The 22950-nt window shown below is 47.9% G+C and overlaps 1 protein-coding gene across 5 annotated transcripts in view; it reads right to left on the bottom strand.

Moving 5' to 3' along the window:
• LOC137421765 (tumor protein D52) overlaps window positions 1-22950 on the bottom strand; it is a 259164-nt gene that overhangs the window by 87434 nt on the left and 148780 nt on the right. The window contains exon 1 of one of the 5 annotated variants that reach the window (XM_068108139.2): window positions 3941-4210. The exons of 3 other annotated variants lie outside the window; for them this stretch is intronic. In XM_068108139.2, the coding sequence (XP_067964240.1) occupies window positions 3941-3959 (19 nt within the window). In that variant the 5' untranslated portion in view covers window positions 3960-4210. Of the gene's footprint in view, window positions 1-3940; window positions 4211-22950 lie in introns of those variants that run through there. One more of the 5 variants, XM_068108138.2, reaches the window with a different exon arrangement.

Here is a 22950-nt window from a genome sequence, read left to right on the forward strand (position 1 = left end):
CAGCTGCGACGTGTAGAATCATGAGGATATCCGTTGCAATATGCACTACCAAATTCGAGCAGTCATTAAATTATACGCATGCACTAGCGTCTTTTCGGCTTTTAGCTAAATTTATTCTGGTTTCTTCAAACAAATCGCGATTTTAGTCCGAGATGTTCTTACCTCATACCAACACCCGTCCTCGTGTATGCGCATGCGCTATTCAATAATTACACCTAATTTGTGTCAAGTTCTGTGAAACGAGATGGACATGAAAACATTCATGTTGTCTTTGTTGCTAAATTTATTCTGGTTTCTTCAAACAAATCGCGATTTTAGTCCACGATGTTCTTACCTCATACCAACGCACGTCCGAGTGTATGCGCATGCGCTATTCAAAAAGGCGCCCCAACAACAAGAACAACAACGCGGTCCTCTCATAGAGCTGCTCATCGCAGCTAAAAAGCACTCAAATGTGGGAAAACTGGAGCAGTTTGCACAAGAATAGTGGGCCAAACTGCCAGTAGAGAGATTTAGGAAGCTCATTCATGGCTATAGGAAGCGCTTGACTGCAGTTATTTTGTCCAAAGGCTGTGCTACCAAATATTAAGTCGAGGGTGTCAATAATTGTGTCAATAATTTTGTCAATGCCATTTTTTATTTTCTGATTTAAAAGGATATATTAAGTTCTGAATCAAAAACAAAGGTTCTGTAATATCAACAGTGAAATAAAGAATTGTGGAGACCAAATAATTTTGTCAATTTCAATTTATTTTTAGAGAAAATTGTGAGTTATTTGAAAAAAGTGCAAGGGAGCCAATATTTTTGGCCACGACTGTACATCTCAGATGGTTGGCACATCCACTCTGAATCTGGGAAGTCAAACACCCAAAACACCAGCCGAGGTAGTTCAAACCCCAGCCAATTCATACCAAAGACTAAAAATGGTACATGCTGCTTCCTTGCTTGGCACTCAGCATTTAGAAAGTATAGAGCACGGAAAAACAATGCAGGAAAGCAATGGCAAACCACCCAGTATAACCATTGCCAAGAAACTGCTTCGGTAATACCGACACTCTGTAAATAGAGTATGGTACAGGTTTTATATAACCCAATGAAAAATACATTGAAAGCAGGATAAATAAGAAAATGTCAAAACATAAATAATTAATTCATACACCTATTCGATTTACCCCAGTTCATTAAAGGTCACTTTTATAATTGGACAGATTATGATTGGATAACAGCCAAAAAAAGCCCGTGTTGTTAACTCTCCGGAAGCTGCGAGCCGACACACACTGACCCCCAACCCCACCCACCTCCTTATCCAGACAATGGGAACCTAGCAACACGCAGACGATAAAAATCCCATAAATCTGAAGGAAAAACAAACATTTATTGAGGGAAAGCTGCCAACATTTTACACAGTTACATTTTAAATAATCCTCGTACTGGTTAAAGGGTAATGCTATCAGTTATGTTGACAAAAAAGGGCACCATAAACAAAGTTATTTGTTATACAATATTGTGCACATGACTCAGAAATGATATCACCAACAGCCAAAATTTGCCCCTTTAATACATCTTAGTATTGGTATATTTATGCAATGCAAGAATAAAACAACGTCATCAACATCAGGAACACTCAATGGTGTCATATGATGTACATCAATTAGAAGTTATATCAGTGCCTTCGTAAGCTCAACAAGAGCAAAGATGATGGTAGGCCATCACAAATCCCCCCCGCACTTCCCATGCAATGCAAGGTTGAAAATTGAAATATGCCATAAAAGTTGCACCAGTAACGACCCAATATCAAATTTTGGGTTCAAATTTTGTTTTTTCTGTTTTGCTCAAGTCCCCAGCCCAGGGACATGAACCAGGGTTCAAATCCAAAAATAGTTACATATTTCATGTGTCCTCCATTGTTGATTGCATTTTCAAAGTTTTATTTTAAAATGTTTAAAAATGTGCCCATAATTACATTTTTGGTGTCTGAATTTTTTACTTTGCCACAGGGGGCGGACCCAAAAATGATATAGCTCTTGCACCATCTTGCCATGTGCTGATCATAATTACCAGGTTTGGTGAATTTCAGAACAACCGTTTAGTAGAAGATGGCATACCGGACAAAAAGACAGACATGATTACAATACAGTATGTCCTGTTTTTTTGTTTTTTTCAAAAGGCATGGAGATAATAATGTTCAATGGTCCATGAGCTCTTTCCACAAATATTTTGACCATGGCTCATTCCAGTGAGTTTTCTCCCCTCTGTGGGGACATCAGCCATTCTCCATCTGTCATTGTGGTCATTCTTGGTGCAATGAAAATTCCTACTCCTGATACTATTTTAACGGTCCCAATTATTCCCACCTTCTTGTGGGAGTGGTCAATAGGAAAGTTTTGGCTCGGTCTTACAAGAACTGGCTGGACAGGCCTTCAACGTTCGACCAAAGGTAACATGGTTGGGAAATTTGTAAATTTTCGGTGCCATTGAACACCCAGCTATACGTCAATCCGAGGGACGGCAGGCTTTGTGGTACATGGCCTTGCCTGCGAAGCAACATGACAGTCTTTAGCCAGGTCAGGAATCAAACCCAGACTAGCCAGCTCAAGGGTAAGTGTGTCACCTTCCCACCTTTCTGTCAGACATTTGAAACAATGCAGGTGTGATAGAATGATGGGCATTTTTATAAATCCAAAGGAAACATCACGTTGCCTTTATGAACGAGAATGAACACTGTGGTCACAACCTGTGACAAAATCCGGCAACGGGCCGATTGGGAAGCGCGCTTTCAAAGCACTCTTAAAATATTAACACGAACAGCAGGAATGGGAAACACACATTTAATGTGCTATTAAAAAACTAACTCCACACCTCACCACGCGTTCTGACGGGCTTGATTAAACCTTAATATTTGACATACGATTAGATATTTTGGGGTCCTTCGTCGCTAACACTCAACCCAAACAAAGGCAAGGGTTGAAGTAATTTGCGTAACGTAACACTCGATTACCGTGCATTCTGATGTACTGTGCGTGAGAGGTTTGAATTTGATTAAACCTTACCATTGTTTGACATATGATTAGATCTTTCTGGGTCCTTCATCGTAGCTCAACCCAAACAAAGCCAATGCAAATCTAACGCAACAAACCCGGGCAGTGTATAACATCAGCAGAGACCTACAGGCCTAATGTGTTCGGCCCACCAGAAAACAAAGATGGCGGCAATATTTGTCTCGTTGCTATGGAAGGTGGAGCCAAGCTACAAATGTGGGTGTGGTCCGGGAGATATCTGACCAATGGGGAACATAAAAAAAAAAAAAATCAACCCCCAACAAGAATCACAACAACAAGAACAACAACAACAAGAAGAAGAAGAAGCTCTTGCAGACCTGTGAATTAGATTACGCCTGTTTAGCATTCCTTTCTGAACCAATGGGTCATCGTGTGGAAACCTATAGTGGTTTAAATGCCACGAGCTATCTTATCTATACACTTGTTCATAGTCCTAAAATTTTCCTTGCAATTCAAAGTACACATACGACGTATATTCATGTCTTTGTCCTGCACACACTCTCCCATGAGCCTTGGATCATGGTAAACACTCGAATATGACAAATTATTTAAAGCTTTAAAAAAAATACCGTTAAGAACGGCAAAATTCCCGTTTCCATGGAAACACGTGAGCCAGAGGCCAAGGACAACAGCGAGCAAGCTCTCATTATAATTTACAAACACTCCTGGATTTAATAATAATAATAATATATATTTTAAAACATTATTTTTCGCCGTTCTCATCGCATGGCTTGCAAGACAATAATTTAATCATTACACATACACCGTCTAACATCACGAGAATAACGTTTTAGACTTTCGGACGATTCAACAGCTCTATGGTTCAAATCTTCGCTAGTCTGAGGCCGGGGTAAAGCCCCGCATCGCGTCTCGATACCCACCTTCGCTCGCTCTCTCCATACCAGCAGTGAGCGCCGCTCGGAGGCACAGCAAGCGATCGGGATTTGAAGGGAGGGGTGAGAGAGGGGCGGAGGCCGACAGGGATTGGGAGGAAGAGGCGGAGTAAAGAGAACAAAATATGGATGAGTGTGACTGTGTGGAGTATGAAACCTGAAGAGCCTCCGCGAAGACAGAAAAATGTAATAACGGGAACCAACCAACCAACACAAACGAATAACCCTCCCCTCACATCCTGTTTATCTTCAGCCTACAACGCGTCACTTCCGCTCACGTGGCACGGGCATTTCATCTGTTTTGTGGTCTAATAGTAATACACGTACATGCCAATCTCTGCGACAGCCCACGGTACTTGTATTTTAAACACTTGCAATTAATAAATGCGTTATTCAGGGCAGCACATTAAATTAGGGGGCCATCTGTTTATTACGTGCGCAAATGTGAATTTATTTTACGTTTAGTTCTTTCCCACCCACATTTCCCTCCCTTTTCCCGCCACGTCGGCGACCTTGACACACGCCACTTCTCTTTCCTTTTTGTTTTCCCAAACTTTATTTATCTTCCCTGTCTTCACTACCTTCTTCCCTCAATTTTGATTTTTCTTAATCTAGTCTGTCATTCTCTACCCTGCACCCTGTGGGTACGTAATAAATAAAAAGCCCAACAACTAAGATGTCGTCACGAACCCAAGGCCAATGATTAACTGTGTGTTGCTGATCGACCACAAGGACTAAGAAATTTATCGAAGCTATCCTGGACGCAGCTTGTCTGTTCAGTCCACTGGTGGAGTGGTACATTTTCCACATTCTGGTGGAGTGATACATTTTGCAGATTCTGGTGGAGTGGTACATTTTCCACATTCTGGTGGAGTGGTACATTTTGCAGATTCTGGTGGAGTGGTACATTTTCCACATTCTGGTGGAGTGATACATGTTGCAGATTCTGGTGGAGTGGTACATTTTCCACATTCTGGTGGAGTGGTACATTTTCCACATTCTGGTGGAGTGATACATTTTGCAGATTCTGGTGGAGTGGTACATTTTCCACATTCTGGTGGAGTGGTACATTTTGCAGATTCTGGTAGAGTGGTACATTTTCCACATTCTGGTGGAGTGATACATTTTGCAGATTCTGGTAGAGTGGTACATTTTCCACATTCTAGTGGAGTGGTACATTTTCCACATTCTGGTGGAGTGGTACATTTTCCACATTCTGGTGGAGTGATACATTTTCCACATTCTGGTGGAGTGGTACATTTTCCACATTCTGGTGGAGTGATACATTTTCCACATTCTCGTAGAGGTACATTTTCCACATTCTGGTGGAGTGGTACATTTTCCACATTCTGGTGGAGTGATACATTTTGCAGATTCTGGTGGAGTGATACATTTTGCAGATTCTGGTAGAGTGGTACATTTTCCACATTCTGGTGGAGTGGTACATTTTCCACATTCTGGTGGAATGGTACATTTTCCACATTCTGGTGGAGTGATACATTTTGCAGATTCTGGTAGAGTGGTACATTTTCCACATTCTGGTGGAGTGATACATTTTCCACATTCTGGTGGAGTGGTACATTTTCCACATTCTGGTGGAGTGATACATTTTGCAGATTCTGGTAGAGTGATACATTTTGCAGATTCTGGTAGAGTGATACATTTTCCACATTCTGGTGGAGTGATACATTTTGCAGATTCTGGTAGAGTGGTACATTTTCCACATTCTGGTAGAGTGATACATTTTCCACATTCTGGTAGAGTGATACATTTTCCACATTCTGGTGGAGTGATACATTTTGCAGATTCTGGTAGAGTGGTACATTTTCCACATTCTGGTAGAGTGATACATTTTCCACATTCTGGTGGAGTGATACATTTTCCACATTCTGGTAGAGGTACATTTTCCACATTCTGGTTGAATGGTACATTTTCCACATTCTGGTGGAGTGATACATTTTGCAGATTCTGGTAGAGTGGTACATTTTCCACATTCTGGTGGAGTGATACATTTTCCACATTCTGGTGGAGTGGTACATTTTCCACATTCTGGTGGAGTGATACATTTTGCAGATTCTGGTAGAGTGGTACATTTTCCACATTCTGGTGGAGTGATACATTTTCCACATTCTGGTGGAGTGGTACATTTTCCACATTCTGGTGGAGTGATACATTTTCCACATTCTGGTGGAGTGATACATTTTCCACATTCTGGTGGAGTGATACATTTTCCACATTCTGGTGGAGTGGTACATTTTCCACATTCTGGTGGAGTGATACATTTTCCAAATTCTGGTAGAGTGGTACATTTTCCACATTCTGGTGGAGTGATACATTTTGCAGAGTCTGGTAGAGTGGTGCATTTTCCACATTCTGGTGGAGTGATACATTTTGCAGATTCTGGTAGAGTGATACATTTTGCAGAATCTGGTAGAGTGATACATTTTGAAAATTCTGGTGGAGTGGTACATTTTCCAGATTCTGGTGGAGTGGTACATATTCCACATTCTGGTGGAGTGGTACATTTTGCAGATTCTTGTGGAGTGGTACATATTCCACATTCTGGTGGAGTGGTACATATTCCACATTCTGGTGGAGTGTACATTTCCCACATTCTGGTGGAGTGATACATTTTGCAGATTCTGGTGGAGTGATACATTTTCCACATTCTGGTGGAGTGTACATTTCCCACATTCTGGTGGAGTGATACATTTTGCAGATTCTGGTGGAGTGATACATTTTCCACATTCTGGTGGAGTGTACATTTCCCACATTCTGGTGGAGTGATACATTTTCCACATTCTCGTAGAGGTACATTTTCCACATTCTGGTGGAGTGGTACATTTTCCACATTCTGGTGGAGTGATACATTTTGCAGATTCTGGTGGAGTGATACATTTTGCAGATTCTGGTAGAGTGGTACATTTTCCACATTCTGGTGGAGTGGTACATTTTCCACATTCTGGTGGAATGGTACATTTTCCACATTCTGGTGGAGTGATACATTTTGCAGATTCTGGTAGAGTGGTACATTTTCCACATTCTGGTGGAGTGATACATTTTCCACATTCTGGTAGAGTGATACATTTTCCACATTCTGGTGGAGTGATACATTTTCCACATTCTCGTAGAGGTACATTTTCCACATTCTGGTGGAGTGGTACATTTTCCACATTCTGGTGGAGTGATACATTTTGCAGATTCTGGTGGAGTGATACATTTTGCAGATTCTGGTAGAGTGGTACATTTTCCACATTCTGGTGGAGTGGTACATTTTCCACATTCTGGTGGAATGGTACATTTTCCACATTCTGGTGGAGTGATACATTTTGCAGATTCTGGTAGAGTGGTACATTTTCCACATTCTGGTGGAGTGATACATTTTCCACATTCTGGTAGAGTGATACATTTTCCACATTCTGGTGGAGTGATACATTTTGCAGATTCTGGTAGAGTGGTACATTTTCCACATTCTGGTAGAGTGATACATTTTCCACATTCTGGTGGAGTGATACATTTTCCACATTCTGGTAGAGGTACATTTTCCACATTCTGGTTGAATGGTACATTTTCCACATTCTGGTGGAGTGATACATTTTCCACATTCTGGTAGAGGTACATTTTCCACATTCTGGTTGAATGGTACATTTTCCACATTCTGGTAGAGTGATACATTTTCCACATTCTGGTGGAGTGATACATTTTGCAGATTCTGGTAGAGTGGTACATTTTCCACATTCTGGTGGAGTGATACATTTTCCACATTCTGGTGGAGTGGTACATTTTCCACATTCTGGTGGAGTGATACATTTTGCAGATTCTGGTAGAGTGGTACATTTTCCACATTCTGGTGGAGTGATACATTTTCCACATTCTGGTGGAGTGGTACATTTTCCACATTCTGGTGGAGTGATACATTTTCCACATTCTGGTGGAGTGATACATTTTCCACATTCTGGTGGAGTGATACATTTTCCACATTCTGGTGGAGTGGTACATTTTCCACATTCTGGTGGAGTGATACATTTTCCAAATTCTGGTAGAGTGGTACATTTTCCACATTCTGGTGGAGTGATACATTTTGCAGAGTCTGGTAGAGTGGTGCATTTTCCACATTCTGGTGGAGTGATACATTTTGCAGATTCTGGTAGAGTGATACATTTTGCAGAATCTGGTAGAGTGATACATTTTGAAAATTCTGGTGGAGTGGTACATTTTCCAGATTCTGGTGGAGTGGTACATATTCCACATTCTGGTGGAGTGGTACATTTTGCAGATTCTTGTGGAGTGGTACATATTCCACATTCTGGTGGAGTGGTACATATTCCACATTCTGGTGGAGTGTACATTTCCCACATTCTGGTGGAGTGATACATTTTGCAGATTCTGGTGGAGTGATACATTTTCCACATTCTGGTGGAGTGTACATTTCCCACATTCTGGTGGAGTGATACATTTTGCAGATTCTGGTGGAGTGATACATTTCCCACATTCTGGTGGAGTGATACATTTTGCAGATTCTGGTGGAGTGATACATTTTCCACATTCTGGTGGAATCTTCCAACGGAAGCCAACCAGTTCAATCTTGGTTTCATCAGACCACAGAATCTTGTTTCTCACAGTCTGAGAGTCCTTAAGGTGCTTTTTTCAAACTCCAAGCGGCTTTCATGTGTCTTTCACTGAGGAGAGGCTTCGGTCTGGCCACTCTGCCATAAAGCCCAGATCGGTGGAGTGTTGCAGAGATGGTTGTCCTTCTGGAAGTTTCTCCCATTTCCACACAGGATCTCTGGAGCTCAGCCAGAGTGACCATCGGGTTCTTGGTCACCTCTCTTACCAAGGCCCTTCTCCCCTGATTGCTCAGTTTGGCCGGGCGGTCAGCTCTAGGAAGAGTCGTGGTTGTTCCAAACTTCTTCCATTTAAGAATTATGGAGGCCACTGTGCTTTTGGGAACCTTCAATGCAGCAGAGATTTTTTTGTAGGCTTCCCTCGATCTGTGCCTCGACACAATCCTGTCTTTGAGCTCTGCAGGCAGTTCCTTCAACCTCATGGTTTGGTTTTTGCTCTGACATGCATTGTCAGCTGCGAGACCTTATATAGACAAGTGTGTGCCTTTCCAAATCATGTCCAATCAATTGAATTTACCACAGGTGGACTCCAATTAACGTGTAAAAACATCTCAAATATGATCAAGAGAAATGGGAGGCACCTGAGCTAAATTTCAAGTGTCATAGCAAAGGGTATGAATACTTATGTCAATGTGATATTTCAGTTTTTTTCTTTTTAATAAATTTGCAAAACTTTCTAAAATCCTGTTTTCTCTTTGTCATTATGGGGTATTGAGTGTAGATTGATGAGGGGAAAAAATAATTAAAACGATTTCAGCATAAGGCTGCAACATAACAAAATGTGAAAAAAGTGAAGGGGTCTGAATACTGTCTGAATACTTTCTGAATGCAGTGTGTGTGTGTGTGTGTGTGTGTGTGTGTGTGTGTGTGTGTGTGTGTGTGTGTGTGTGTGTGTTTGTGTGTGTGTGTGTGTGTGTGTTTGTGTGTGTGTGTGTGTGTGTGTGTGTGTGTGTGTGTGTATGTATGTATGTATGTATGTATGTATATATATATATATATATATATTGTTGCGGTTTTGAGTTTGTACAGTGAGTTTAATAAAGGTTAAAATTTCCCCCTCATAGTTAGTCACACAAGCAACATGTAGCCTCGCGATAGTGTAGTTATATCTTTGTATTTGTGAGCTTAGTCCTTTTCCATTGTTAGTTCTGCGTTGAGTAGCGTCAGCAGAATAGGCCCTACTTCTCCCGACTTTCCAGCTTCCCTCGCCTCATGCCCCTTTGCGCTAACTTTGGTTCATTTTGGGCGAATTAACACGAGGCAGGCTAGGAGGGTCGGGGCGGAGCGGCAGAAGCGCTGACGGTAAGCACGAGAGGCCAATCACGGCTCAGAGGTGGTGGCCGCGGCGTTGCATCACAGGGCATGGTAAGAAGGTTCGAGAGGGTTCCAGAAGGTCTGGGGTGTACCTATATAACCCATCGCGCAAAGCCCCCAAAAGGACGTGCGAGAGAAGGATTGATGAGCAAAGAGACTTGAGGACTGCCCAGGGAGAACTCGCGCGCACTAACCAACGTGGAGGAATCGTGGAAGAGGAGTTGTGAGCGTCGGAGAACTGTGAAAGATACGCGGGCAAAGCAAGACGCGCATGAACCGAAATATGCGCTTTTATAAGTGACGCTCAATTGAGTTTGAGGCCGATCCATATACGGTGCACTAAGTCGCGCAAGTGAGAACGGCTGTGTAATTGCCAGCTGCGCTGAAAGTCCCGCATTTGCCGTTCCACCTCATCATCTGCCTTTGTTCGGGAGACGCGCTACGAGGTTCCTTCCATCGCCTGCTGCCATCTTCGCAGGACGTGCTGGGACCGTGGAGAGCCGGACGGGGCCGTTTCTGGACGACCACGTCGACGCGTTGGCTGAACATCAACCCATCTGCAATTCCCTGTGTGAGTGTGACGGGCCCGAGTCCGGGGGATAAGATAACATTGATTAAGTGCTGCCCTGTGTCTCTGCGTCCCCAATCATTGTACATACGTGTGGGAATAATTAAACCTGTGTTCTTCCTTACTTCCATTCGATCGTTCCTGTGCTTTCTTCATTGGCTAAGCGTGGTACGAATAGAACCGCTCGAATCGGGTTCCACTAACTAAGACTGCACAGACCACGTGGTACTCAATCTGCTCGGCGTACCCAAACCACACGTGGCTCGTGCAAGGCTTGCTTCCGTGGCGGTGCAGGGAATTAGGTACGAGCGAGAGTTGGTCCCGAAACCCTACTTTGCGTTTTCCCGGAAGGGGCGTTTCAAGTCTCGGTTCCGTCAAGCCCAGAAAGAACAAGGGGATTAATCCCCCCTTGGCAAGGGGAAGAAGGGCGGCGGAGAACCGTAACTATATATATATATATATATATATATATATATATATATATATATATATATATATATATATATATATGTATATATATATATATATATACATACATACACACTACTGGTCAAAAGTTTTAGAACACCTCAATTTTTCCAGTTTTTATTGAAATTTACACAGTTTAATGTCTCAATGTACTCTGAAATTAAGCATACAACAAATAAACAATTTGAGATAAAAAAAAATACATCATAGAATCATTTTGTTTAACAAAATTTAATTTAAATTTTTGACTCAGCAAAGTAGCCACCTTTTGCAGATATAACCGCCGAACACACTCGTGGCATTCTTTCCACAATGGAAATCAAATATTGTTCGGGAAGTTCTTCCCAACACTCTTGCAGAAGTTCCCACAAATGTATTGCACTTGTAGGTTGCTTTGCTTTCACCCTTCTGTCCAGTTCATCCCAAACCATCTCGATGGGGTTTAAGTCTGGAGACTGTGCTGGCCATTCCATGATTTGAAGCCTACCGTCTTGTTCTTTTCCCCAATGGTAGTTTTGACATAGCCTGGAGGTAAGTTTAGGGTCATTATCTTGCTGTAGGATGAACCCCTGACCAACTAGGCGTATACCAGAGGGTATTGCATGGCACTGCAAAATGCTGTGGTAGCCCTTTTGGTTCAGGGTGCCAGTCATGATGTGCAAGTCGACGACTCTGGATCCAGCAAAAGAGCCCCAGACCATCACGCTTCCTACTCCATGTTTCACAGTTGGTGTCATACACTGAGGAACCATCCTTTCACCTACTCGACGGTGTACAAAAACCCTGTGTGATGAACCAAAGATTTCAAATTTTGATTAATCGGTCCATAAGACCTTCTTCCAGTCTTCAGTAGTCCACTGGCGGTGCTTCATGGCCCAGGCAAGCCTCTTTTTCTTATTTTGCCATCTTAGCAATGGCTTTCTTACTGCCACTTGACATCAACTGTGAAGTCTTCTCTTCACAGTTGAAACTGAGACTTGCTTACTTCGACCAGTGTTAAGCTGTGCTTGAAGCTGTCGTCCTGTGAGCCGCCTATCATGCAAGCTGTTGACTCTCAGATACTTGTCTTCTGATTCTGTTGTGGCTTTGGGTCTGCCAGACCTCTTCCTGTCAGAGTTTCCTTCAGTTTCCAATATACTGCTTCCTGCAGTGCAATATTGTCCAAATAATGCTTCAGAGGGTGTAATAACAGTCTGTTCCAATACTGCTTTGAAACAGACAGGGGGTTTGTAATCAAGTAATCAGCAGAGGTTGGGACACCTGCAGGAATTGTTTGCATCAACTTTCAAGGCTTAATTTACTTACATTGCTGCAGAACAGCTGTAAGTTGTTAACCCATTATTTGTTCCCTGAAGAAGGCCTTTTTTTTTTTTACAATATAACTGTGCAATTTACATTATTTTCCCGTTTTTGCTAACCTAAACTTTTTTTTTTTAACCTCTAGCAGTTTTTTTTTTTTTTTTTTTTTTTTCAATACAAGATCGAGGCTCGTGAAAGAGCGAACATTAATCACACAGAAACAGAAAAACAAACCGACACATAAAACATATAACATCGGGAGCGGTAGACAAGATGGGGAGAGAGGGGGAAGGACACAAACACAACATTTGAGAGCAGGGACCGAGAGACATGGAGACATCGAGAGATCTGAGAGAGGGCGAGAGCTTTGGGGGGGGGGGGGGCAAGGGAATGGGGCGGTGGGAGAGGTATAAAACATATGGACACTGCCAGGACTTCCAGGAAAGAAGTTGGAATTTCAAACAAGGTGGATCTGGGGTGAATTAGCGGGGGTAGAAAAGATCAAGGTTTTGGATGGGGGAAGATAAGATGGTGGTGAACAGCTGTTTTAAAGACCTGGAGGGAGGAGTGGGATTGAAGGGAGTGAGGGGGTTTGTTCCAGAGGCGGGAGAAAAGAGGAATGAAAGAGTGAAGGTGAGCAGAGAGCCGAGATTTCGGCAGTTTAACCATCAGAGGGTTGCTGGCAGATCTTGTGCGACCTGTAGGAATATTTGGGGGACAGAGCCCAGAGAGAGCTGGGGGGGCAAGGCCAGAGAGGAGTCGGTAGAAGAGGGAAAGACCACCAACCTGCCTGCGGTGAGTGAGTGAAAGGCCCTCAGAGATAGCTTCATCGTGGGAGATTCCAATAATTCTGAAAGCTTTGGTTTCAACAGCGTGAAGCCGAGCTAGGTGTGAGGCAGGAGCACCGGCCCATAGGGGAGAACAGTATTTCATTGAGCTGCGGATGAAAGCCTTGTATGTGGTGAGGAGCTCAGGTGTGCCGAGGAAGGACTTCGCACGACGGAGGATGCCCAGTCGGCGACTGGCTTTGGAGGCCAGCTTGGAAATGTGGTTTTCCCAAGAAAGATCATGGCAGATAGTGAGACCCAAAAGCTTGAGCGACAGAACTTCTTGGAGAGGATTGTTGAGAAAGTAGATGGGAGGGTTGTCCAGTCGATCTTTTCGGAGAGACATAGTAAGAGTGTGAGATTTGTCAGGATTGAAAGACATGTTCCACTTGTTTGACCAGTCTGTGATTTTGTCCAAGTCTTCAGAGAGTGAGGAGGCTGCAGACTGCCGATCTGAGGGAAGAGGAATGGAGCGGCAGATAGTGGAGTCATCAGCAAAGAGATAGAGAGGATTTTCAAGAGAGTCAGAGAGATCATTGATGAAGACCAGAAAAAGCACGGGGCCCAGAACACTGCCTTGGGGAACTCCAGCCTGAACAGGCAGAGGAGATGAGAGAAATCCATTCAGGGCCACACGTTGACGACGACTAGAGAGGAAGTCCGCCAGCCATGCGTGGAGATTTCCATGGATACTAAAGGAGGAGAGTTTGCTGAGCAGAGCGGGGTGCCAGACCGTGTCGAAGGCACGTGATATGTCGAGGGAGACAGCTCTAATTTCCTGTTTGGCATTGAGGACCTCCATCCATTGTTGAGACAGCAGAAGCAGCATGTCCAGAGTAGAGTGACCTGGTCTGAAACCAAATTGATGATCAGAGATCAAGCCATTGGAGAAGAGGAAAGATTTCATATCCGAAGCAATGATGGATTCCATGACTTTGCTGATAATTGGGAGAAGGCTGATTGGTCTGTAGTTGCTAGGATCTGTTTTTGCACCTTTTTTGTGCATAGCGGTGATGTTGGCTGATTTCCAAGCAGATGGCAGTTGACCTTGAGCAAAAGAGAGGGTGAAGAGAACAGAGAGAGGGTGAGATAGAGCAGCAGAGCAGGATTTTAGGACCCGTGGGCTGATGCCGTCGGGTCCAGTTGCAGAATCAGAGTCGAGGGTTGACAGAAACTTTTCCACCTTGTCAGGAGGAAAGGACACGGAGTGCAGGAGCAGCAGGGTACGACTGGGTATGGTGGGTACAGAGAGGGATGGGTTTGGGACACAAGATTTAGAGGCAAACACAGAGTTGAGGCATTCAGCTTTTTCACGTGCGGAGTCAGCTGTGTAGCCGTTTGAGGTAAGGGAGGGGATGGAGGGGGAACAAACACCAGAAACGGATTTGACCAGGCGCCACCAGGATTTGGAAGAGGGAGACAGATAAGAGAGTTCGGTCTTGAGAACGGAGAGATATTGTTTGCTAGCTCTCCTGAGGGTGGACACACACTTGTTTCGGGCTTTGTGAAAGGAAATGAGATTTCCTTCCGTTGGATTTGCTTTCCAGGAGACGAAGGCAAGTTGTTTCTGGGCAACAGCCTCACCACAAGATTCCGTGTACCATGGACGGGAGGAAGGGTATGACAACTGAAGATGAGATGGGATAAATCTGTGCATGAGAGAGAGCAATTTACTTTGGAAGAATTCCCAGGATGAGTTGATGTCAGAGGTGGTAGAGATGGGAGACCAGTCCAGATGATTGATGGCTGCTTGAAGACCGTGCCAGTTGGCCTGAGTGAAATGCCAGACTCGTCGACGCTGAGCAGGCTCCCTGAGGATGGTCAGAGAGATGTCCACTTTAACAAGGACATGATCAGATGATCCGATTGGAGCAGAAGAAGAGCAGCAGACATTTTCAGGGAAGTTAGTCATAACCAAGTCCAGAAGAGAAGATGTTCCATTGACTGAGATCCGGGTCGGGAAATTGACAGATTGTGTCAGTCCCAGTGAGTCGCAGAAGTCCTTTGCTGAGGAGCCATGGCTGGTGAGAGAGGTACCCACACCCAGCCAACTGGCATGATGACAGTTGAAATCACCACATATGAGGAAGAGAGAGTTGGGATGAGTAGATAGAAGTTGGTCCATATTATCAGACAGCGAGATGTAGATGGAGTCATCACTGTTTGGTGGACGGTACAACACACATATGAACAAGAGGTGGGAGCGAAGGGGAAGCCGTAGCCAGAGGTATTCCTGGGGGTGAGGTGGAGAGAGTGCAGTGCAGGGCGAGTGAGGAAGAGAGTTTTTGATAAAGATAGCAACCCCACCTCCAGGACGACGCTCAGGTCTATCATACCGGAGGAGGGAGTAGCCCGGAAGAGATACTAAGGAATCAGAGACATCATAAAGGAGGAAAGTTTCTGTTAAGCAGATCACGTCTGGTTTGACAGAAGCAACCTGTATGGAGAGATCAGTTAAGTTTGAACGAAGGCCCCGGATGTTTGAGGTCCATACCGTTAATGAAGAGGAAGGGGGAGCATCAGATACAGAACAGGGGGGAGGAGGGGTAGGGTAAGATGTGGAAGAGGTGGAAGAGGTAGGGAGAGCTGTTGAAGGTGTGTCAGAGATTTCAGAATAGCTCGGAGAAAGGGCAGGATGGGGCGGACAAAAGGTTTGATGGTGATTGGGTGAGGCACAATGAGGTGTTATTTGAGGAGGGGGAAGAGCGAGGCAGAAGGTTGGGGGAGATGGAGGTGAGAGTTGGAAGGGGGAAGAAGCGGGGAGGACGCTTTGAGGAGGGGGAATGAGAGGGGGGAAATTGAGAAGCAATGAGGGTGGGGAGATTTGAAGGGGAGGGGTGAGGGGGGAGTTTGGGAGGGAAGGGACAAGGGGAGGGATTTGAAAGGGATGGGATATGGCGGAGATTTGGAGGGGAGGGGTGAGGGAGGAGTCTAGGAGGGGAGGGGCGAGGGGGCGTCTTGGCGGGGAGAGGTGAGGGGGTAGTTTCGGAGGGAGGGGGCAAGGGGGGAGATTTGAAAGGGATGGGTGATGGGGAAGATTTGGAGGGGAAGGGTGATGGGGAAGATTTGGAGGGGAGGGGTTATGGGGAAGATTTGGAGGGGAGGGGTGAGATTGGATTTTAGAAAGTGTACGATTTATGGGAAACGAACATTTATTGCAAAATGAGTTTCTTGTGACCTTCGAGTTAAAAATACGTTTAAGGACGCTGGATGGAGGATGGAGTGCAGGAGAGTTTAGGGAATGTAGAAAAAAGGCACTATAGGAGATGGATATTTTTTTTGGGATGAATTGATTTGGTAAGCAAGTCGAAAGCAGCCTTTTAAAGAAGAAGAAGAAAAAGGTGTTATAAAATATGACGGAATACATAACTTGAGGGGAAAGTGTAAACATTGAAGGTTAATAACAGTGAAAACTATCTGGGGAAATGGGGGAGAAACACGTGGTCGAAGAACGAACGAACGAATAAGAATGAATAAACGAATGAGAACAGAGAAGGAAAAATTTTTTTTTTTTTTTTTTGAGTTGAGATTTACACAAGGAAGTAGGCTATGGGTGAAAAGACTGGGAATACAGAGAACGAAAGTTATTGGATCACAAACGACGGACCGCTGAGAGAAAAACAAAGCCTCAAGGTTGTACAGTGTACACTGTACAAGGCCTCAAGACACGACACGAATTAACACGATTTTCAATACAGGTATGAAAGATTTGCACCGAAAAATCTTCGTCGGGACACAATATACGTACAACACCATAAATAAATACAGTTTTAACGAAAATACAAATGGGAACAATCACTTAACTTCGATTTCAAATCGTTCGCGACGCGGCAAAGGCCTTGCTCGCGACACGGCAAACAGACGATCAATTTATCCTTACCTTTGCTTACCTTTGCACCATTTCAGGTTATTCACTGGACTTGAATTGCTTAAATTTCAATAAAAACTGGAAAAATTGAGGTGTTCTAAATCTTTTGACTGGTAGTGTGTATATATTATATATATATATATATATATATATATATATATATATATATATATATATATATATATATATATATATATATATATATATATATATATATGTCAGTGTACTTTAATGGGAATTTCAGGGATAATACACAAACATATGTGGTATATGGGATTATGAACCTAAGTTCACCTGGATCACGATCCAGGGAATCTGAGAACTAACATACCAACCCTGCAATTTCCCATTGCCATCAATTACCTCTCCATTTCCCAAGTAAATCCTCTGCACCATTTTGCAGATGGCTTCACCTTCTCCAAAACACTACACTGAAGGAGCTGGGGCTCCCACGTCGATCGGAAGAATGGACGCGACAAAAAGCTGGAATTCATCCGAGTTGCTTTAATCAAACCAAACATTCAGGCACTCTAAAAAGCCCGTTTATCGGGCAGCAATATATATACATATTATCCCGGAGCGTTTGCCCAGGAAAGGCGAGAGGGGGCGTGGCCCAGCGTCCTGGCTGCGGCCTGGCAAGTTGAGGGCGAGCCTGCCCGGGCGTCCTGGACGAGCCCGGCATGGTGATCGCTCCGCGTCCTTGATAGGTGCAAGGCGATTGTGAAAACCCAGCGGTAGCCGCTACACACGTCCCCCCAGAATCGACTTGCACCGGCAGGGTCAATTTGAGGGGGGTCCTGATGACCCGGCCGAAGCGACCCCTGGCGGGTCGTGGGAGGGGGTCCGGTGTGGTGGTGGGCGGTCGAGTGGGGGGCACCGTGGACGGGGGGCGGCCTCGCCGCGGCGGAAGGGCCACCCGTGGTGGGTGGTCGACGTCCACGTGCGCCGGCTTGAGGCGGTCCACCGCAATCCGGTCCGACCTGCCGCCGATGTCGATGACGAACGACTTGTCGTCCCGTTGCAGCACCCGGAAGGGCCCGTCGTACGGCGGCTGGAGTGGCCCCCGATGTGCGTCGTGACGCACAAAAACATACTCCGCTGTGCGAAGTGCTGGGGGGACGTAGGACTGGGGGCCACCGTGGTGGGATGTTGGCACGGGGGCAAACCGTCGGGCGGCCTCCTGGAGGTCTGAGCGCTGGTGAGCTGCGGACCAGGGACTGGTAGCGTCGGGCACGAATTCGCCCGGGACGCGTAGCGCCTGGCCATAGACAAGCTCGGCGGTGGATGCCTGGAGGTCCTCCTTGGGGGCCGTGCGGAGGCCCAAAAGGACCCACGGCAGCCGGTCGGCCCAACCGCCGTCTTGAAGGCCGGCCATGAGCGCGGCCTTCATGGAGCGGTGGAATCGTTCGCACAACCTGTTTGCTTGGGGGTGGTAGGCCGTAGTATGGTGGAGCTTGACCCCCAGGTTGCGGGCGACCGCGCCCCACAGCTCGGAGGTGAACTGTGGTCCGCGGTCTGACGAGATGTCCGCCGGTGCGCCGAAGCGGGCGACCCAGGTGGCGAAGAAAGCCTGCGCCACGTCTGCGGTGGTGGTGGAGACGAGGGGAACGGCCTCCGGCCACCTGGTGGTCCTGTCCACCATGGTGAGCAGGTGTGTGAACCCCCGTGACGGGGGGAGGGGGCCCACCAGATCCACGTTGACGTGGTCGAAACGTCGTTCGGGCACGGTGAAAGGTGCCAGCGGGGCCTGGGTGTGTCGGTGGACCTTGGCCCGTTGGCAGGCCGTGCAGGTGCTGGTCCAATCGCGGACGTCCCGACGAAGGCCGTGCCAGACGAATCGCGCCGACACCAGCTTCTGGGAAGCTTTCCGGCCCGGGTGGGAAAGGCCGTGGAGGGAGGCGAAGATGCAGCGTTGCCAGGTGACGGGCACGATGGGGTGAGGCTGGCCTTGGGAGACGTCGCAGATCAGGACAGTGTCCGCGAAGGGGATGTCTGCCAGGCGTAGGCTCATGTCCGCCGCCCGGAGGGCTTGCACCGTGGTGTCGGTGGTTTGGTCCGCCGCCATAAGCGCAAAGTCCACGCCCAGGTGGACCGCATTCGCGCTGGCCCGGGAAAGACAGTCGGCCACGGCGTTGTTTTTGCCGGCGACGTGCCGGATGTCCGTGGTAAACTCCGACACGGCGGAGAGGTGGCGCTGTTGGCGGGCCGACCACGGCTCCGTGACCTTGGCCATGGCATAAACCAACGGCTTGTGGTCGACGAACGCCGTGAAAGGTCGGCCCTCCAGGAGGTGGCGGAAATGGCAGACGGCCAGGTGTAGACCGAGGAGCTCCCGGTCAAACGTGCTGTATTTGAGCTCGTTCGGCCGGAGCTGCCGGCTGAAAAAAGCGAGTGGCTGCCAAACCCCGTTCACCCATTGCTCATGTACGGCGCCCACCGCGTAGTCGGAGGCATCCGTGGTGAGGGCGATGGGAGCGTTGAGCACTGGGTGAGCGAGCAGTGTTGTGTCGGCGAGGGCCCGCTTTGAGCTTTGGAAGGCCGCATCCATTGCTGCGGACTAGGCGATGTCGTGCTTGGCCGGCTTGCCCCGGAGGGCTTCGTAGAGGGGCCGCATGAGTTGAGCAGCGCGGGGCACGAAGCGGTGATAAAAATTCACCATTCCCAGGAATTCCTGCAGGGCCTTTATGGTGCGGGGACGCGGGAACGTGGTGATGGCCTCGACCTTGGTTGGCAGCGGCACGGCCCCGTTCTTGGTGATGTGGTGGCCCAAAAAATCAACGGCCGTCGTGCCGAAGTGGCATTTGGCCAGGTTGACGATGAGGCCGTGCTCGCTGAGGCGCCCGAACAGTGTTCGGAGGTGGAGGAGGTGCTCGGCCCGGGACGTGCTGGCAACGAGGATGTCGTCCAGGTAAACAAAAAGGAACGGCAGGTCACGCAGCACGCCGTCCATCAAGCGCTGGAACGCCTGAGCCGCGTTCTTGAGACCAAACGGCATCCGCAAGAATTCGAATAAGCCGAACGGCGTGATGACTGCCGTTTTAGGGACGTCGGCTGCCCTGACAGGTACCTGGTGATATCCCCGTATGAGATCAATTTTCGAAAAAATGACCCGTCCCGCCAGACGGGCGGAGAAGTCTTGGATATGCGGGATCGGGTACCTGTCGGGGGTGGTAGCGTCATTGAGACGGTGGTAGTCGCCACACGGGCGCCATCCACCCCCCGGCTTTGGCACGATGTGCAGTGGCGAGGCCCACGCACTATCGGAGCGCCGCACGATGCCGAGGTGCTCCAACGCGTCGAATTCGGCCTTCGCCACGGCGAGCTTGGCTGGGTCGAGGCGGTGGGCCCTGGCGTAGACCGGCGGGCCCGTGGTTGGTATGTGGTGCTCGATCCCATGCCGTACTGCGACGGCCGAAAACGTCCGCCGCGTGAGGGCCGGGAACTCCGTGAGCAGGCGAGCAAACTCGTTCGCCGCCGGGACGGCGCATGCCAGCTCGGTCGGCGCGGAGCTGCTCAATGTGCATACCAGGGAGCTGAAGGTTTCGGCGTTGATTAAACGACGCCGTTGGACGTCCACCAGCAGTCCGTGTGCGCAGAGGAAGTCGGCGCCTAGCAGAGCCATGGGCACGTTTGCGGTTACAAACGTCCAAGCAAAGCGTTGGCCGCCGAAGCAGAGGGTGACGTTGCGTGGGCCGAAGGTGCGGATGGTCGATCCGTTGGCCGCAACCAAGGAGGGGCCGCAAACCGCGGATTGCCTGTCCTGGTCAGAGGCAGGTATGATGCTCAGTTGGGCGCCGGTGTCGCACAGGAAGCGCCGTCCGGACGCTTTATCCGTGATGAACAGTAAGTTGCCCGTGTGGCCGGCGCTCATGGCTGGTAATGAACGCCGGCCCGGCCGTTTCCCGGCCTGCCGAAGGTGCACGGGGGTCGGCATGTCCGGGCCTTCTGTCCGAACCTGGCATGATAGTAACACCACGCTTGGTCAGGTGGAGGCCCCGGTCGTCGTGCTGGAGGTGGTCGGCTCGGTGTAGCGGCCGCCAATTGCGTCGGCAGTTCGGTCGTCGACCGTGCCGGGTGCTCGGGCGCCATGGGTGTTGTGTCGGACGGCGGTGGGTCCCATGTCGCCGCTGCGATGCGCTGTCCTACGGCGGAGATCTTGTCGGCTTCTCTGGCAAGGGCCCGGGGATCTGTGATCGCCGTGCTTGCCAGGGCAAGGCGTACCGGGTTAGCCAGCTGACGGAGGAACAGCTCCCGGAACAGGAATGCCGGAGAGTGCTCGCCGAGCAGTGAAAGCATGTAGTCCATTCGCTCGGAAGGGCACGTGCCGCCGAGCTCGGGCAGGTCGAGCAGGCGCCGTGCGCGTTCCGCCGATGGGAGGGCGAAAGCGTCGAGGAGAAGCTTCTTAATCGCGCCATTTTTGTCAGCGGCTGGCGGGCTCTCGAGGAGGCTCAGGGCGCGGGCCGCGGTGGCCGAACCGAGCGCTGCTACCACATGGTGGAAGCGGGTGTCGTCGGCAGTGATGCCTCACAGGGCGAACAGGGAATCCGCCTGTGCGAACCAAACCGCCGCGTGAGCCTCCCAGAAGGTAGGCAGTTTAAGGGCGACTGCCGTGTCCATGTCGGTATGTCACCAATGAAGGAGCTGGGGCTCCCACGTCGATCGGAAGAATGGACGCGACAAAAAGCTGGAATTCATCCGAGTTGCTTTAATCAAACCAAACACTCAGGCACTCTAAAAAGCCCGTTTATCGGGCAGCAATATATATACATATTATCCCGGAGCGTTTGCCCAGGAAAGGCGAGAGGGGGCGTGGCCCAGCGTCCTGGCTGCGGCCTGGCAAGTTGAGGGCGAGCCTGCCCGGGCATGCCCGGGCATGCCCGGGCGTCCCGACCGAGGCCTGGCAAGTTGAGCGCGGGCCTGCCCGGGCATCCTGGACGAGCCCGGCATGGTGATCGCTCCGCATCCTTGATAGGTGCAAGGCGATTGTGAAAACCCAGCGGTAGCCGCTACAACACCACACTTCCAAGAGGCAAGCTGATGCAGCATCCATCTTTGCAGAAGTGGAAAAAGTTATTCGTTCCATAGTTTATTTATTTTGCCAAGCCTTGGAAGAAGTGTCGTCACTTGAAACTCTTCAGTTCTGCATCACAATCTCTCCTATCTCGATTTGGGAGGATCACATCATCCAACTGGCTCGCTGATGCTTCAGCATTACCTGCAAACTGACTTCAGTCCAATCTGAGCTATTCATAGATCATGACAGCGTACAAGGTCTTAATTTGAAGTAGAATGGAGGTTGGGTCCCAACTCTTGAGTGGAAGATATCTGCTTCCCATTCTGCCCACTTCGAGGTGATAAAATCTACAGGTGTGCACAGCTCATCTCCTGTGAGAGGCTCAATCACCCATCATTGGTTCCTGCACTTCACCTTCTAGCTCCTCAACAATGCTTGTGGCTCTTCACACAGTTGGGACTCCTCTGCACCATCTACAAGCTCTACCATGCACTTCAGCTCCTCAAGACTTTCCCTTTTGGGTTTTCTCAGCTCTATCGCAAATTTACCACAACTGTGCTTTGACAATTGAATATGTGAAATTGGTGACAAACAATTGGAAAGCCTTCTCAACCACACACACATCCTGCAGCCAGAATCATCTCTGCATTCCGCCATGTCTGACACAATCTGTCAATCAAATGGGACTGACACAATCTGTCAATTTCCCATCCCGGATCTCAGTCAACGATACATCATCTCATCTAGACTTGGTTATGACAAACTTCCCTGCAAATGTCTGCTGTTCTTATTCTGCTCCAATCGGTTCATCTGATAATTTGCTTGTTAAAGTGGACATCTCTCTGGCCATTCTCAGAGAGCTTCTTCAGCGACGACGAGTCTGGCATTTCACTCAAGCCGACTGGCATGGTCTTCAAGCAGCCATCAATCATCTGGACTGGTCTCCCATCTCTATTGCCTCTGACATCAACTCATCCTGGGAATTCTTCCAAAGTAAACTGCTTTCTCTCATGCA

This window comes from Myxine glutinosa, chromosome 2, assembly GCF_964187855.1.
Source record: "Myxine glutinosa chromosome 2, kmMyxGlut1.1, whole genome shotgun sequence".
Classification (NCBI taxonomy): domain Eukaryota; kingdom Metazoa; phylum Chordata; class Myxini; order Myxiniformes; family Myxinidae; genus Myxine; species Myxine glutinosa.